Source organism: Lagopus muta, chromosome 4 (genome assembly GCF_023343835.1).
Source record: "Lagopus muta isolate bLagMut1 chromosome 4, bLagMut1 primary, whole genome shotgun sequence".
In the NCBI taxonomy this organism is placed as follows: Eukaryota; Metazoa; Chordata; class Aves; order Galliformes; family Phasianidae; genus Lagopus; species Lagopus muta.
This window is the reverse complement of record NC_064436.1, coordinates 40,428,132-40,442,153: the sequence shown is the minus strand read 5'-3', so window position 1 is coordinate 40,442,153 and position 14,022 is coordinate 40,428,132. Positions and strand designations below refer to the sequence as shown.

Genomic DNA, 14,022 nt, shown 5'->3' with positions numbered 1-14,022 from the left:
TTGTGAGAAATTGTAGGACTTTGAGCGTGGCTTCCAAGCTGTTTGAATTGCATCCTGCAGTATGGCATGGCATGCTGACAGTTTGACGGTTGTGTTGCAGGCATGACAGCAAAATTACTCGCGGGAAGGCTGGGCGTATCGCTTAGAGAAAGCTGCCTCACAGCAGCAACAATTCCAGCTGTTAAAAATGAGAGATGGCAACTGCTAGTCCAGCTCCAAGTAAATCCCCAGTAAAAGACGGGTATGAGATCTGAACTGAAGGCGGTGAATGATGAGTGCCGTCAGTTATTTGTTCAGTGAGTAAGTTGCATAATAAAGATACTCAAATGTATTAGAATAATAAGGCTTTTTTTCAGAACTGCTTATTGAAATAGTTTTCAACGACTGCATAGTTTTTTTTTTTTCCTGAAAACTGAAAATTTGTCCATATTTAGTTATTCCAGTGAAGCATGTAACTTTCCTGTTAGAGCTGTACACTGCAGAGATATATTGAGTGGGGCCAATCTGCAGTGACAGTGTAACCTCTCTGAAGAGGAATGGAAATAAATACTTTCAGGGGAGATTGGTTTGCAACCCAAGTAGTTCATGAAGCATTTAGAAATGTTTGACATTGATGCATGACTGTTTGAACTAGCATACTGATTCTTCTCAGTAACAGAGGATGGTTCCAAAAGGCTGTGGGCTCCCAGCTGTTGGTGGGAAGAACAAATGATAGTTCTGAAGATGAGGCATCTAATTTTATTACAGGACAAAGAAATGCAGCTGTCTCACCAGAATAGTCTTTCAAATATCTCTGTCCTTGCTGTGCTTTGGTGTTTGTAAGAATCTGTTTCAGCTCTTCCTGTTAGAGAATCTACATTATCAATAGAGCAAGCAGGTAGGACCAGGGAAGGAGTCAGGACAGGTGCACAGCATGACTGGGTAACACTTGTATTAGGCTGTAGCCTGTTGATCTGGTGTGACTTTTGCCATTCTTTAGCCTCTAAACATAAATAACTTTTATTCTAGGCTTAAGATTCATGCATTGAAACTTGTTTGTCCTTTACGCTTGCAGCCCAGGTGGCCAACCATAGCCTGGGTTGCATCAATAGAAACATGGCCAGCAGGTTGAGAGAGGTGATTCTGCCTCTCTACTCTGCTCTTGTAAGACCTCACCTGGAGTACTGCATCCAGTTCTGGGGCCCCCAATACGAGGAGGATGTGGAGCAGGTCTGGAGGAGGGCTGTGAAGATGATCAGAGGGCTGGAGGACCTGCCCTGTGAGGACAGGCTTATAGAGCTGGGGCTCTTCAGCCTGAAGAAGAGAAGGCTCTGGGGGGAGCTTATCGTGGCCTTTGAGTACCTGAAGGGGGCCTACAGGAAATCTGGGGAGGGACTTTTCATAAGGGCATGTAGTGACAGGAAGAGAAGAAATGGCTTTAAACTGGGAGAGGGTAGATTTAGACTAGATATTAGGAAGAAATTCTGTACTGTGAGGGTGGTGAGATGTTGGAACAGGTTGCCCAGTGAGGTTGTGGATTCGCCCTCCCTGGAGAGGTGTACAAGGCCAGGCTGGATGGGACTTTGAGCACCCTGGTCTAGTGGGATGTGTCCCTGCCTGTAGCAGGGGGGTTGGAACTAGATGATCTTCAAGATCCCTTCCAAGCAAGTCATTCTATGATTTTCCTAGATGGGTGAAGCACCTTTGAGGGACATTTGTCTTGGACATCTAGCAAAAACAGTAGCCTATGACTTTGAAGGGAAATAACTTTGAAGATGTAGCTGATTAAAACTAACCTTGCAAACTATCTCACCTAATGGCTCTGATGTGTTTGCTCAGTAGCCTGCCAGCTTCACAGAGGGAACGTAACTATGCTTTTGAAGCTGTACCAACCTTCCTTTCATTCTGATTCTATTCAGTAACGAGTCTCCAAGGTCTCTGAGATTTAATTAAGCTTTTCAGGCTCAACTAACACAGCGTGATGCTGAGAGACAGCTGATAAGAAATGCTTAGGGCAGAGATTTATATAGAATTAAGGCAACGTGAATATGGCCCAGAAGTACACGCACAGATATTGTTACTGTTCATTCGATGTATGGTCTCTCAGCCCTGCTGTTCAGTTTTGCTGCTATTTGGTTTCCACCTCTTCTGTAGTGTTATTACCCGAGACACAAGGGAAACTTCAAAGCGCCGTAGAAGGGAAGGGGTTCATCTTGTACAATATAATGCTTGTCAACTCCTCCCATTTGAAGATCTGCTCCCATCTACAGGCTAATACAGTTGGACAGCTGTAGGGAAATGACATATGCCTAACATATCCCAGAAACTGATACCCATTTAAATTGTTTAAGTTTCTGCATCTGTGGTATGAGCTGGCAAGTGCACCTGAGCAATGACTGCTCTGTGCAAGTGGCTTTTCACTGGCTGCTCACAGAGCTGGGACTGTCACCCAGGTCACAGTGTGCTCCTGTCCTGCAGAGAGAAGTGGGAGTGGAGGAGGTGGCTGTTATGGTAGGAATGATTGGACATGATGACAGGGGCTGTTAGAAGAGTAAGCTAAGCTCTGCTCAGAGCCAAGCTCCTTTTTCCACAACATTGTGCTAACAGAATTTCTCTCTTTCTCTCCTTTCCCAACAAAGAGGCAGTTGTTTTGAAAGAACCTACTTTCACTGAATTTCTTTTTCCCTAATAAATCAGTAGAACTGTGGCTTATTTATCGGCATGCTTTGGTTTTGTGAGAATGAATTGACAGGGACGCGTTCAGATAAAATCTAATTCTTCTGCTTTCACAGTTCACTTGACCTAAGAAAGGTCCAGGTATTTTTCTGTCATTGTTGGCCTACATTTCAGTGGCTTGAGGTTTGCATGGCAGTTTTCATGCTTAGTTTGCCCCGTGTGCTGCAGATGCTAAAATCAATCTGCGATGCTGCTCTGTTGATAATAGGAGATATGGAAGTACACAATGGTTTGCTGTGAGGTAGACATCTGAAGTCACTGCAGCCAGAACCCAGGGTCTTTTTTTTTTTTTTAAGTGGTGACCCTCTCCTTGTCTCATTATGCCTGTGACTGTCGAGAGTTATGAGAGAGTTAGAATAACAAGAGTTATTAGTGTGGGTCTAGGTGGATCATGCAAAAACACAAATCTGATGCTGAAAAGCATTGCTTCTGCCTGTTTCCATTTAGCTTACTTCACGTGTACCTATGAGCATGATTTGAGAGCCAAATGTAACGAACAGAAAATAATTTTAAAAGGGAATCTGAACAGATTTCTTTACATTTGTTCTAATTTTATATCTGTAAGTGCTAAGAGTATGCATTTCTGTATGTGAAAATGACTTGCAGCTGCTTTAATGGCTATGAAGATATGGGCCTCCCTTGGGTGGGGGCTGTCTGTTGTTTTGCTTGCTGCAAGGCAGGATTCAAGGGCACATCTCTTTGTTTCCATTGCCAGCCATGACTCTTCTCTGGGGATGATGTGTCTGCATGTGCTGGACCTCTGTTTCTCAGCCTTGAGAACAAAATACGGTCTTTATCCATTTCTGGAAAAGATTTTGAAAAATAAAGCAGTGTGTTACCAGGCTAGGCTTAGAATTTTTGGTAGACACTTGAGAAAGAACGTCTCTTCTGCATCCCCAACAGCACTTTGAAGGACAAATTGATACTTCAAAAGTTTTTTCTTTTGTGCTTGTTCTTACAAAAGGTCATGCTTCCCTACTCCTTCAGTAAGGTTAGTAACAGCAGTAAATGCATTGGAGCTGCTGTGAATGGCTTTGTTAAAATGATCAGGCATTCAGGTACTGACTTTTGTTGTCTCTGTGTTTCAGAAGGGATACAAAGAGGCACTGGTGGGTTCTGTGGGGAGTTCCAGTAATTTTGTTTCCCTTGGCTGGCTAGAGGCTCAAAAGGGGGCTTTGGTAGCTGAAAAAATCTCAAAGGATTTTAGCTGCAAAGAGCCAGGGAGATACATTACATGATGGCAAATTCCAAAGTTTGTTAGCAGCACGAGTTTCAGCCTATGTGAAACTCCTAAAAGGAGATTTTAGTGGAGGAAGAGATCCTGCTGCTATGATTTTTCCAACAACACGCAGATGCTGTTATACGCACCCCTTATCTTCCTGCATTTATGAGGTGCACTGGGTAAGATTTTCATGAATGTCATATCAAGAGAAACCAATTGAGTGGCCTCAAGAGTCTTGGCTATCTAGCTTAGGGAACTTCCGTTTTTAAGTTTAATTTCTCATATTGTCACTGAACTTGGGCCCTTCTGTGGTGACAAAAGGGAAGGCTGCTCTACTTCACAGTCCCTTTTCTGTAGCATGCTAGGCACATGGCATCTTCACATTTATAATTTCCAGTACTTACCATGCTTCATGTTTTGACTTGCTTCTGATCTGTTAGTTGAAGGCCTGAATGAAAAAGGAATAAAAGTCAAACAGTATAAACTGTTCTCTGCAGCACACAGGAGGCTTGCCTTTTCTGTTTGTTTTTGCTGTTTTTTGTTTGTTTGTTTGAAAGAGCTTTAAAGTGCTCAGAAAGCTCTGTCCTGTTCCCATAATAACTAAAGTTGTATCAGAGTGTGTGAGCAGTTTTATAGTTAGAAGTGTTTCTCATTCAAGATGTGTGATGCACTTCAGTCAGAAAGTTGCATTTTTCACAAAATCCAGAGGCAAAGAAAACAACACTTTCTGGTTAGGTTTAGCCTATCTCCTCAGCCTAGCAGCCACACCACAGATTTTACCTGTTATTTATATCTCCTTCTGGACCTCTCTGAGGAGACTGAGGCTTTAGCAAACTCTGGACATTCATGCTCTCTCCTGCACCTTCCTGCATTGCCTGTGGCTGGTTATTCAGCCTGCCTTTACCAGTCAGTTCAGAGCAAATCAGTCTGGACATGAAGACTTTCTCTGAAATTGGAAAACAGCAGAGATTTTATTTACATTATTGCTTGCTGATTTGAATGTTTGGAGGTGAATTTGGGAGTTCCTTTACCCGGATTTTTTGAGGGGCTTAAGGACATGAGAAATAACGCTTGTTTTCTGCCTTCCTGCAGCCCAGAGTGCTGCTGAGAGTGTGAGGTTTTCCTGCCCTGCAGCAGACCTGAGTCTGCTGAGATCTGGGTGATTGCTTTCTGTTCAGAACGGCCACATCTGGGCACACCTCAGTGAGTCCTTCCAACTCAGCAATCTTACACAGTTCAGGCCTGTGAAAATTTCTTGGGTTTATACAAATATGTCAGAGATTTGTTCCTTTCAAAAATGAACGCACATGCTTGTTACCTTTTAGACTGGCCTTTGAGAGCCATTCTTGGATCTCTGTAAGTGAATCCGTCTGGAAAATGTTTCTCAGTTTTTCGAGCACCTGGAAGATGTATGAGATAGTTACTATCACTCTGGTGCGTGTGTTGGTTTAGCTCTAGTAGCCTGAGCATGCAGAATTTTACAGCTACGCAAACTGTCTTGCAGAGTGATAGCTAACTACAAATTTAAGTCAGTAGAATCCACAGTGGGAAAAATAAAGTCTGTCAAATAATGTCTCATGCTATCCTCGAGAAATAAAAATGTGTCACATCATTGGAAGCCATGTGCTGCAGCAGTCACATCTTACCTTTATTTCCCAATGCAGGTAGCTTAGGTCAAAATCTGTGTTCTGCTGGGCGTGAGGACTGTGACTCGAATTGAGGCATGCAGAAGAAGGCTGGGAGAGAGTCCGGAGGACTCCCTGGGCAGTTGCTGGTTGTGCAGAGGTTTGGGGTCGTTTTTTCAAAAGCTTTTCCAAAATAGAAAACAATCTGTAAGGAAATGCCTGGACTCCTTTTCAGAGCAATTAAAGGCAACGTGAAATATGTCTAACAGGGATCCCCAGAAAGGATGATCAGCAGTAAATACATGTAAAACTGTTATTTGGCTGAAAATGGCCAGAAATAGGAAATGCATAGGTTAATGATTACAGGCTCTAACACACAGTCACCAGGAATAATGTCAGATATGCACAGCATAATGTTGGATTTTTTTCCCCTTACTGCTGAAGAAAATGTGTAGAACCTTATACTAAGCTTTGCTTTGAATCATCTTTTTTGAAAATCTGTTTTCTGGAAAGATCTAGATTTTGGTACAAGAATGAAAGTGATGCTGAGTAACAACGAAGAGAAATTGGATGAGGAAGGAGTTAAATCTGGACTTCTAAGCTTTGTTTGCTTTACCATCATGGATTTGCAGGGTGCTCCTCAGCAACTCTTCATTTCTCTGTGTGCAGGCTTGGCCAGTATAGTAAGAGTCTGGGAATTGCAATGTGATTAGCAGAAGGTTTTGTTTATAAGTGCACAGGGGAAGGCAGAGGAAAAGCAAAATGCACCGAATGGTTAGCATCAGTAGTTTTCTGTGTGTCTCACCATATGGCAGTATCTGGCCATTGGGAAGTTATTTTGCAGCCAAAACAGTAAACAATTTGAAGAACTGTGTTCTGCATGCATACAGGAAAAGTAAGAGAGGTTCATTACTATGCCCAGAGTGGGAGTCAATGAGCAACATTTAGACATAAAAAAAAATAAGAAAGTTAGGAGAGAACCTCGTTCTTATTTTTAGCACATTTTCTGCAAAACGTCGGAGTAGTGCCATCTGTTGTTCAGTATCAGTATAGCAACATTTGCGGTGGTTTTTTCTTTGCCACCCTTGCGACAGTGTTTGTAATAGCATAAAAACTTAGCAACCAGCTATTGTACAATCACTGTGAAAGTGAGTAATTGGTTAACGTGCAGCTTGAGACTAAAGAGCTATTGCAAAGAGAGCCTTCTAATGGCGTTTATAAACACAGCTGTGAAGTTGGATCTAAACCCCAGTATGTTACTTTCACAAAATGGTATTACCAAAATTAAAACTGTTAGCAGTTAAAATGTAAAGAATCTGTGTTAAAAGGGCAGGATTTATCTTGTACTTGTTTGTAGAAGAATGGGATCATTTATTTTCTCCAGCTGTTTGAGACAAAGTGAGTTTTTATTCCTGTATTTATTGGATTTGACCATTTTTCTTGCTAGCAAAGCACAGTGATATTACAGAGCTGAAATTGATAGGGTGATGATTAAGTCTTAACTCTTCTTGATGCTGCATCCATTCCAATTTCTCCCCATATCCCTCTTTTTGGGTGTGTTTCTTCCTTAGCAGCCTGAGATGGTGAGTTTGGTTTACAGTATTCAGAAGAGAGCAGGAGAGTGCTGAAATTAAGAACTATACCTTGGTTTTTTTCACTCACCTTTTCTGGTGATTTGGGGCTACTTTGAGTCCTCTCTGAAACATTTGCAAGTCCTTCTCCATGTTCTGGAAATCAGTAGGCAGAGTGTTATCTCAGGTTGAAAAATAAAAAAACATAAGATGCACCTTAGGTTGTATCTGAGGGGGCCTTTTTAATCACAAAAATGCACAAGTCATATTTTAAAAGTCTGTATTTCCTTCCTTTTTCGTTTGCTTTTACTATATCAGGTAGCACTGTATGTTAATGTAGATGTTTGCTGGGATGCCTAACAAAGCTGAAGAAAATTGTGGAAACCGTATGTTACAGATGTATGCTTATGGTACTATGTAACTGCTACTGAGAATGTTGCTCACAGATGCAATAATTGCTGATAATTGTGAAATCATTAGATATCTAGTGAGCATAGAATTTTTAAAACCTGCAGAGTTGCCTGTGTAGTCAGCAAGGAGAAATCTGGTAAGATGGGAAGAGAAGAAACACTTGCCTCCTTAATGGACCACCCTAGGTTCCAATTACCTGGACCTGAGCTGTGATAACACAGAGCCCTGGCAGAGACCTGGTTCCACCTTTTATAGCGTAGGTTCCTCTGCTGCTGCTGTGAAAGTAGCAGTTTGGTGCCCCTACTCACGTGTCGCAAGCTGTGAAGAACCAGGCCGTCTCTGCATGAAAGCCTCAAGCCTTGGAAGGCAGTTGTTGGCAGGTGAGCTGCCTCTGGCATTCCCATTTAGCACACACTCTCCGTCAGCTTTTTGCTCAGGGATGGCTGTTTGGACAGCATATGGGGGTTCTCCGAAACAGCTGTGTCTTACAGAACAGATCGGACTATTGTTTAACCCTGTGCAAAAGAACAAAACAATACAAACAAAAGAGATGGCTACAGTCTTTGCTACAGTAAACAAGTATAATTTACCAAGTGATCTCCAGGGAGAGTCAGTTCTGGATGAACAGAAAACAAATGTATCAAAGTTTGTTTTATATCATATTGTAGGGCTTATAGAATGTGTCAAAGGGAATTTCAACAGTCTGAGAAGCCTAACAGGAAAAAAATATCACTCAGCTGTGACAAAACTTGCAAAGACAGTGTGAGTGTCATTGCTTTAGGCCCATGACTGACCTCTCACATTCTGCTTCTAGACCAGATGTACGGTACGAATGGATGGTACCACATACGAGAAGAGGATACCTACTGCCTTTTGGGAATGACCCCACAGCCAGTATTACAAATAGGTAAGCTCTATCCACTGCTTCATGTGTCAAATGAAATGGTACTTTCCTTTTTCTCAAGTGTTTTTCTAAAACTTTGCTTTTTGCTTTTGACCATTCAATGAGTCTTATTCTGCGTCCATGAGTTCTTGAGTCGTTGTGAGAACAAAACCCCAGATGGGTAGCACACAGGGGCTGAGTTGGACACACTGAAATAGAGGCTCTAAACTGTAAACACACAGTCTTCTGATCCATTTCCCTGACAGTTTAACCAAAGCAGTGAGTATGGTAGTACAGCAAACAAAAGGTGTTTGAACAGTGAATAAACATGGTATATTTGAATAGGTGGCAGAGAGCCATAAGCATTCTGCTGCAGAGCATGGTGTGATCAAGCTCTGCCTAACAGATAAGATGTTCCAAATAAAATCTTGGAGAGCAGTCAGACAGAGTGAAGCAATGGTAATCAGGCAATAATTCTCATGTCTAACTTAAAAAGCTTGTTGTCTTCAGTGACAGTAGCAGCAGTTAATGAAGAACTAGAATCTGGCTAAGCAATATAAGACTTTCATCTTTGCTGCCTTGTCTTTTGTCGGGTTATAGAAAAAGTGATAAAAATATGTTCTGTATTTTTATATATTTTTATACATCTAAAACATTTTAAAAGATAAATATGTATTTAATATATTTTATATTCTGAATTTATGTAGATTATATATATGCACACAGAGGAGTACAAAATGTGCATTTTAAGCTGTGTGGTCAGTGTCAAAGAAGTTGTTTTGTTTTTTTTCCTTCAAAGGTGTTCATTCTGAATTAAAAGAAACTCAGCCTTTTCAGAAATAATTTGGTCTGCATCACCCTTTATACCTTATTGCAGAAGTTTTATTATGAACTCGTCAACTACCAATATAAATTCTCTAACAATATTTACTTATCCTTACAATTTTTGAGGAACTCAGTAGAAATTTTTGTGTCCCTTTTTGTGTCCCTTTTTGTGTCCCTTTTTGTGTCCCTTTTTGTGTCCCTTTTTGTGTCCCTTTTTGTGTCCCTTTTTGTGTCCCTTTTTGTGTCCCTTTTTGTGTCCCTTTTTGTGTCCCTTTTTGTGTCCCTTTTTGTGTCCCTTTTTGTGTCCCTTTTTGTGTCCCTTTTTGTGTCCCTTTTTGTGTCCCTTTTTGTGTCCCTTTTTGTGTCCCTTTTTGTGTCCCTTTTTGTGACCCTTTTTGTGACCCTTATGTACCTTCTGCAATGTAAATCTGGCCAGGCATCAACAGTTTTCTTTCAGCCACTGACAAAAAGATGTCTTTGTACAAATGCACAGGCTCAACTTCAGAAACAGAAGCCCATCCCAAGAAGAACTATTTGTTTTGCTGATGTGGATGCTATGCTGATTTCTGACTCTATTCCTTTCAGCAGTAAGAACAGTAATTGGCTACATCTAGTGTGCAGTAAAATAGCACAGCATTATTAGAGCAAAAGATTAGTATGAAATACTGTGTTACACAATATGCTTTTCCTGGAAAATATCAGAATGATGTAGGTGAGAGTGAAGGAATTTAAAAAAAAGCAAGTGAGAACATGTCTCTGTAAGTAGAGTCTTTGGCATTTGAGGTACACTTGTGAGCACAGAAGGAAAGAGAAGTTGTTCTAGCTTAAATGAAACCTCAGCTGTCTTGGCGAAATAGTTTTAGTGGTAGAGTGTAAAGAAAGTCCTAACTTTTACACTGTCAGCCTGGGATTATTCATTGCTGAGAAAAGGTAAAGACACCAGTGGAATAAGTGGGGGCAATAAGTTTGTGTGTGCATAGAGCAGAGTGTTCAGGGCACATTTTAAGGTTATGAGCAACAAATTTGCAGTGCAGAGGATTTTAAGAGATTTTTTCAATGTTTACTTCTGAGTAAGCTGTTCTTCACTCCTTTCTATGTAATGAACGCTATGCTACTATGCAGGTGACACTGCTGTCATGGTAGGGATGCTGCTTACCCATATTGTCCCCAAGGGGTCTGAGTATTTTGGCCAGGACTCATCATTTCCAATAGTGAGATTTCTTACTGAGCTGTGAATGCTGATTAAATGCTTATTTTAGATCCATGAAATAGGAGCACTGGGTGCTTTTTTGGAACAAAGTTGTGTTATGCTCACGTTTCTGTCTGTGCTTGCTAGGGCAGTCTTCTGGGGCTGCCATGTGATCTCTGTACAACTCTTACCTTGTATGTGGCAGAGAATCCGAGGGTGGGGAACGTTCCTAGAGGAGTATGTTACCCATGAGCTCCTGGAGCGAGAACAATGTTGACAGGTGTTCATTGTGTAAGCTTTCCTATTCTCTTGCAGAGTGTCTTACTGTAGAGCAGGTTGGCTCTTAGGCTCTCCAAATGAGACTGAATGCTGGAAGTGAAGAACAGGAATTGACATTTAAAAGTAGAGGAAGCTTCAATTATTGCTTTTCTTTTAAATATTTCACTGTTATTTTACCTCTTCCACGTGCATTTTGGAGAAGGCATAAGCACAGGAGTCTGGAAGCAAGCTACCTTCTGCTCTGTGGCTAAGTAGTTAGCCCTGACAACTAATACTGCCTGTGGTTGCTTTGCAACTGCTTCTGTTGCCTCGCTGTTTCTGCTCAAGAGCTCAGCTGCCCATTGACATGCCGAGTGACACTCCTTTTTGTAGTAACAAAATATATTGAAGGAGTAGATTGCGTTCTGGCTTGGGAAGTGAAGGGACAAGAAATGACAGTGAAAGAAATGCTGAGGCCTTGATTCTAAAGGTGGTGTATGCAGAGAGGAAGTCTTATTTCTCTAAATACTTGGTGTCTGCTTCTAGATTTTGGGTTTAGAAGTTGAAGTTTAGCTGTTTTTACTGTTACCTTTATTTTTTCCTTCCATATAGTACGTATAGCTCCTTCACTGGAACAGGCTGCCCAGGGAGGTGGTGGAGTCTCCTTCTCTGGAGATGTTCAAGACCTGCCTGGATGCCTACCTGTGCAACCTGGTGTAGGGAACCTGCTTTGGCAGGGGGTTGGACTCGATGATCTCTGGAGGTCCCTTCCAAGCCCTACAATTCTGTGATTCTGTGACACCTTGGTTAGAGTATCTCCTACTTTAACATCTTAAGAACATCCAAAGAATGGTGTTGTATTCAAGGTACCTTGTGATGACTCAGAATCAAGTTAATAAAAAATGGAAAATAAAACTTTAGGGGCTGCTCAGCCACAAGAGCAGAATAAGCATTCATCAGTTATCCATTAGGGTAAGGAAGCAGTGTGTGGTCATATCATGAGCAGTAGCTGCTCATATTTTAAGGAATATATGGAGAAAAGAGGATTGGAAAAGGATGAAGACATTTTTTCAAGCAACTGTTATGTTTTGCACAGTTACATTTTTACTCCATGACTACATCTGACTTAGGAAAAAACAAATTGAGTAGACTGAGGGATTTCACAATATGTGCAGAAGGCCATGAGACGTGATGTTGCCCCATATGAAAACAAAAAGTGTAAATCCCAGAGCTGAAGCTCATGGGTTAAGGTCGTTGTATGCCCTCTCAGACAACCGAGGAAAGGTCATGTCCCATGTGATGATTACATTTCAGGGCATGTGGTGGTAGGGTGGAACTGGCATTTCACAGGATTTTTTTTTTTTTAAAGCTAATGGCAGTCTTTTTTCTTTTCTATATGTACTTGGGGGCACGTGGAATACTTGAGGAAATAACATGACTTATTAACAAAAGCTGAAAACAACAAAGCAGAAGACAGAAAGGAGTAAGTGATTAAAGCCTATGTACTCAGTTACATATGGTTTGCAGCACCATTTAGTTGCCATTTTGATCACATACAGCAATGCTGTTATGCTGCAAGTTCCCTGCTGTTATTCCTGCAGACCACTGCCTTGCACAAACTATTCCTGATCAAAAATACCAAGCAGTCTGTCAGATAACTTGATTTCATGGTGGCTGTAAGAAATGTACACAGTGCTTCTCATGCTCTTCGATACCAGTCAGAGTGCACTCATTAATTTTTTCTGATCATTTTGATACTTAACTATTCATAAATTGATTGATTGAAGTCAATTTTTACCTCACTACCACGTTTTCTACTACTGGAGCTCTGCTGGCTTGTTCTAAATTTGTATGGAATGAAATCAGAAGTCAGTGTTTTATTTAGGAGAAAACAATAAACATGAATACTAATTTCAAAGCAGAAAGCTGCATTTCAGCTGTGAAACAAGATTTGAAGCAGTTCTTGCTAGTTAACACTGTCTTCTGTAGCAATGGGTAAGGATTTGATGGATTTGTGTTATTCTCTACTATTGTAAAAGTATTTAAATGAAAAATTTTAGTTTTGGTGTATAAAAGATGATGGATTGCAGAACAGATATAGCATAATGGATCAATCATCATAGAGAGTTCAAAGTTCCAGTTGAATTCCCTGCAATAGAGTGAATGTAATGATTTATGTACTTTTCCAAAGTGTTTTGTCTCTGAATTGTATAGCATATTGAACTTTGTTTTTACCACTGCGTTTACCAATATTTAACTGGCCAACACAGAAAGATGAAAGAAAATTGACTTCTGACTTTTCTCCTGCAAGGAAGGAAATTGTCTTGCCTTCAAGGATATGAATTATAAGCAACATGCAACACCAGTGAACACTGGTTAGCTGAAGCTTGCCTGATCTGCTCAAATGTGAGGCATTATCTTTCAGAGTTGCTACCTTGCTGTGATTTCAGCAAAGAACATGGCGTCCATTTGGTCTAATTTCTATCTTAAATGATTGTTGAGCAAAACATCTTATCGGGATTGTTGACTGTCAGGCATCTGTCTGTCCAAAGGCTGCTTTAAAGGGTGCAAAAAAAATGCCTCTGTGCCATGAAACTCTTATATCTGTATTAGCACTGCAGTCTAGCTTAGGTTTCATCTACTCTAAACATAAATACCAAAATATATCAGCAGAGAAGTTGATAATTTTTTTTTAAGATAGTGTAACCCTATAGAAGTGCTTCTTATTTTTAGGTACATCTTTATGTAGATGGGATGCAGAGCACATCATACAAATGAGAGATACCTATATCTCCTGACATAAAAAGTAAAATACACAAAATATATGGTGTTGGTTGTAGTGGATTGACTGACTCATTGGAATAATGAGAACTGCTGATTTGTATTACATCTGATTGCATTTGTTTTTCTTAGCAAGCATTTATAATTTTGATTTAAAGAAAAATAAATGGAGAGACTGGCTTTTCCAAAGCCCTTTTGTATTTATTTTGAATTATTATTATTTTGAATGGTGTTTTTACCATAATGCGTACTGTCCATAAGCTTCAGATTAAATGCTTACTAAAAATAGTCTATAAATTTAGTTATAGGAGTGGAAGATACTTTCTCTTCCTGGGTCTTTTGATTTTCTGCATACACTACTTATGTTTTTATGTTTTCTACCTATAAAGATGAACTATGTCTAACTAAAGTTTAAAATCTTGCCAAAGTTTAAAAACCTCAAAGTGTTACGTAATGTTATTGCTGGTACAATATGTTCTGGGGAATTTAGATGTGTTACTTTGTCACAACACTCTGTTAATATTTAAATTAGTAGTTAAGTG

The 14,022-nt window shown here is 40.4% G+C and overlaps 1 protein-coding gene across 1 annotated transcript; it reads right to left on the bottom strand.

Annotated features, from left to right (window-relative positions):
- Window positions 1-3: 3 nt before the first annotated feature.
- C4H4orf17 (chromosome 4 C4orf17 homolog) lies at window positions 4-13,993 on the bottom strand. The gene is made up of 8 exons (XM_048941248.1): window positions 10,633-13,993; window positions 7,853-8,059; window positions 7,225-7,289; window positions 5,584-5,745; window positions 5,256-5,337; window positions 4,718-4,883; window positions 4,342-4,385; window positions 4-3,518 (listed from the first exon to the last, which is right to left on the bottom strand). The coding sequence occupies exons 1-8, from the start codon at window positions 10,727-10,729 to the stop codon at window positions 3,334-3,336; spliced, it is 1,008 nt and encodes a 335-aa protein (XP_048797205.1). The 5' UTR covers window positions 10,730-13,993; the 3' UTR covers window positions 4-3,333.
- Between the last annotated feature and the right edge of the window lie 29 nt (window positions 13,994-14,022).

Excerpts from the sequence above, each read along its gene's own strand:
- C4H4orf17 (XM_048941248.1), bottom strand. The coding sequence starts at position 10,729 with ATGAACACCTGTCAACATTGTTCTCGCTCCAGGAGCTCATGGGTAACA. Across the intron at positions 7,290-7,852 it reads TTCTTCACAGCTTGCGACAC|AACATGGAGAAGGACTTGCA; the intron begins GTGAGTAGGGGC and ends ACTGATTTCCAG. Across the intron at positions 4,884-5,255 it reads CTCAAAGGCCAGTCTAAAAG|AGAAAGTCTTCATGTCCAGA; the intron begins GTAACAAGCATG and ends TTCCAATTTCAG.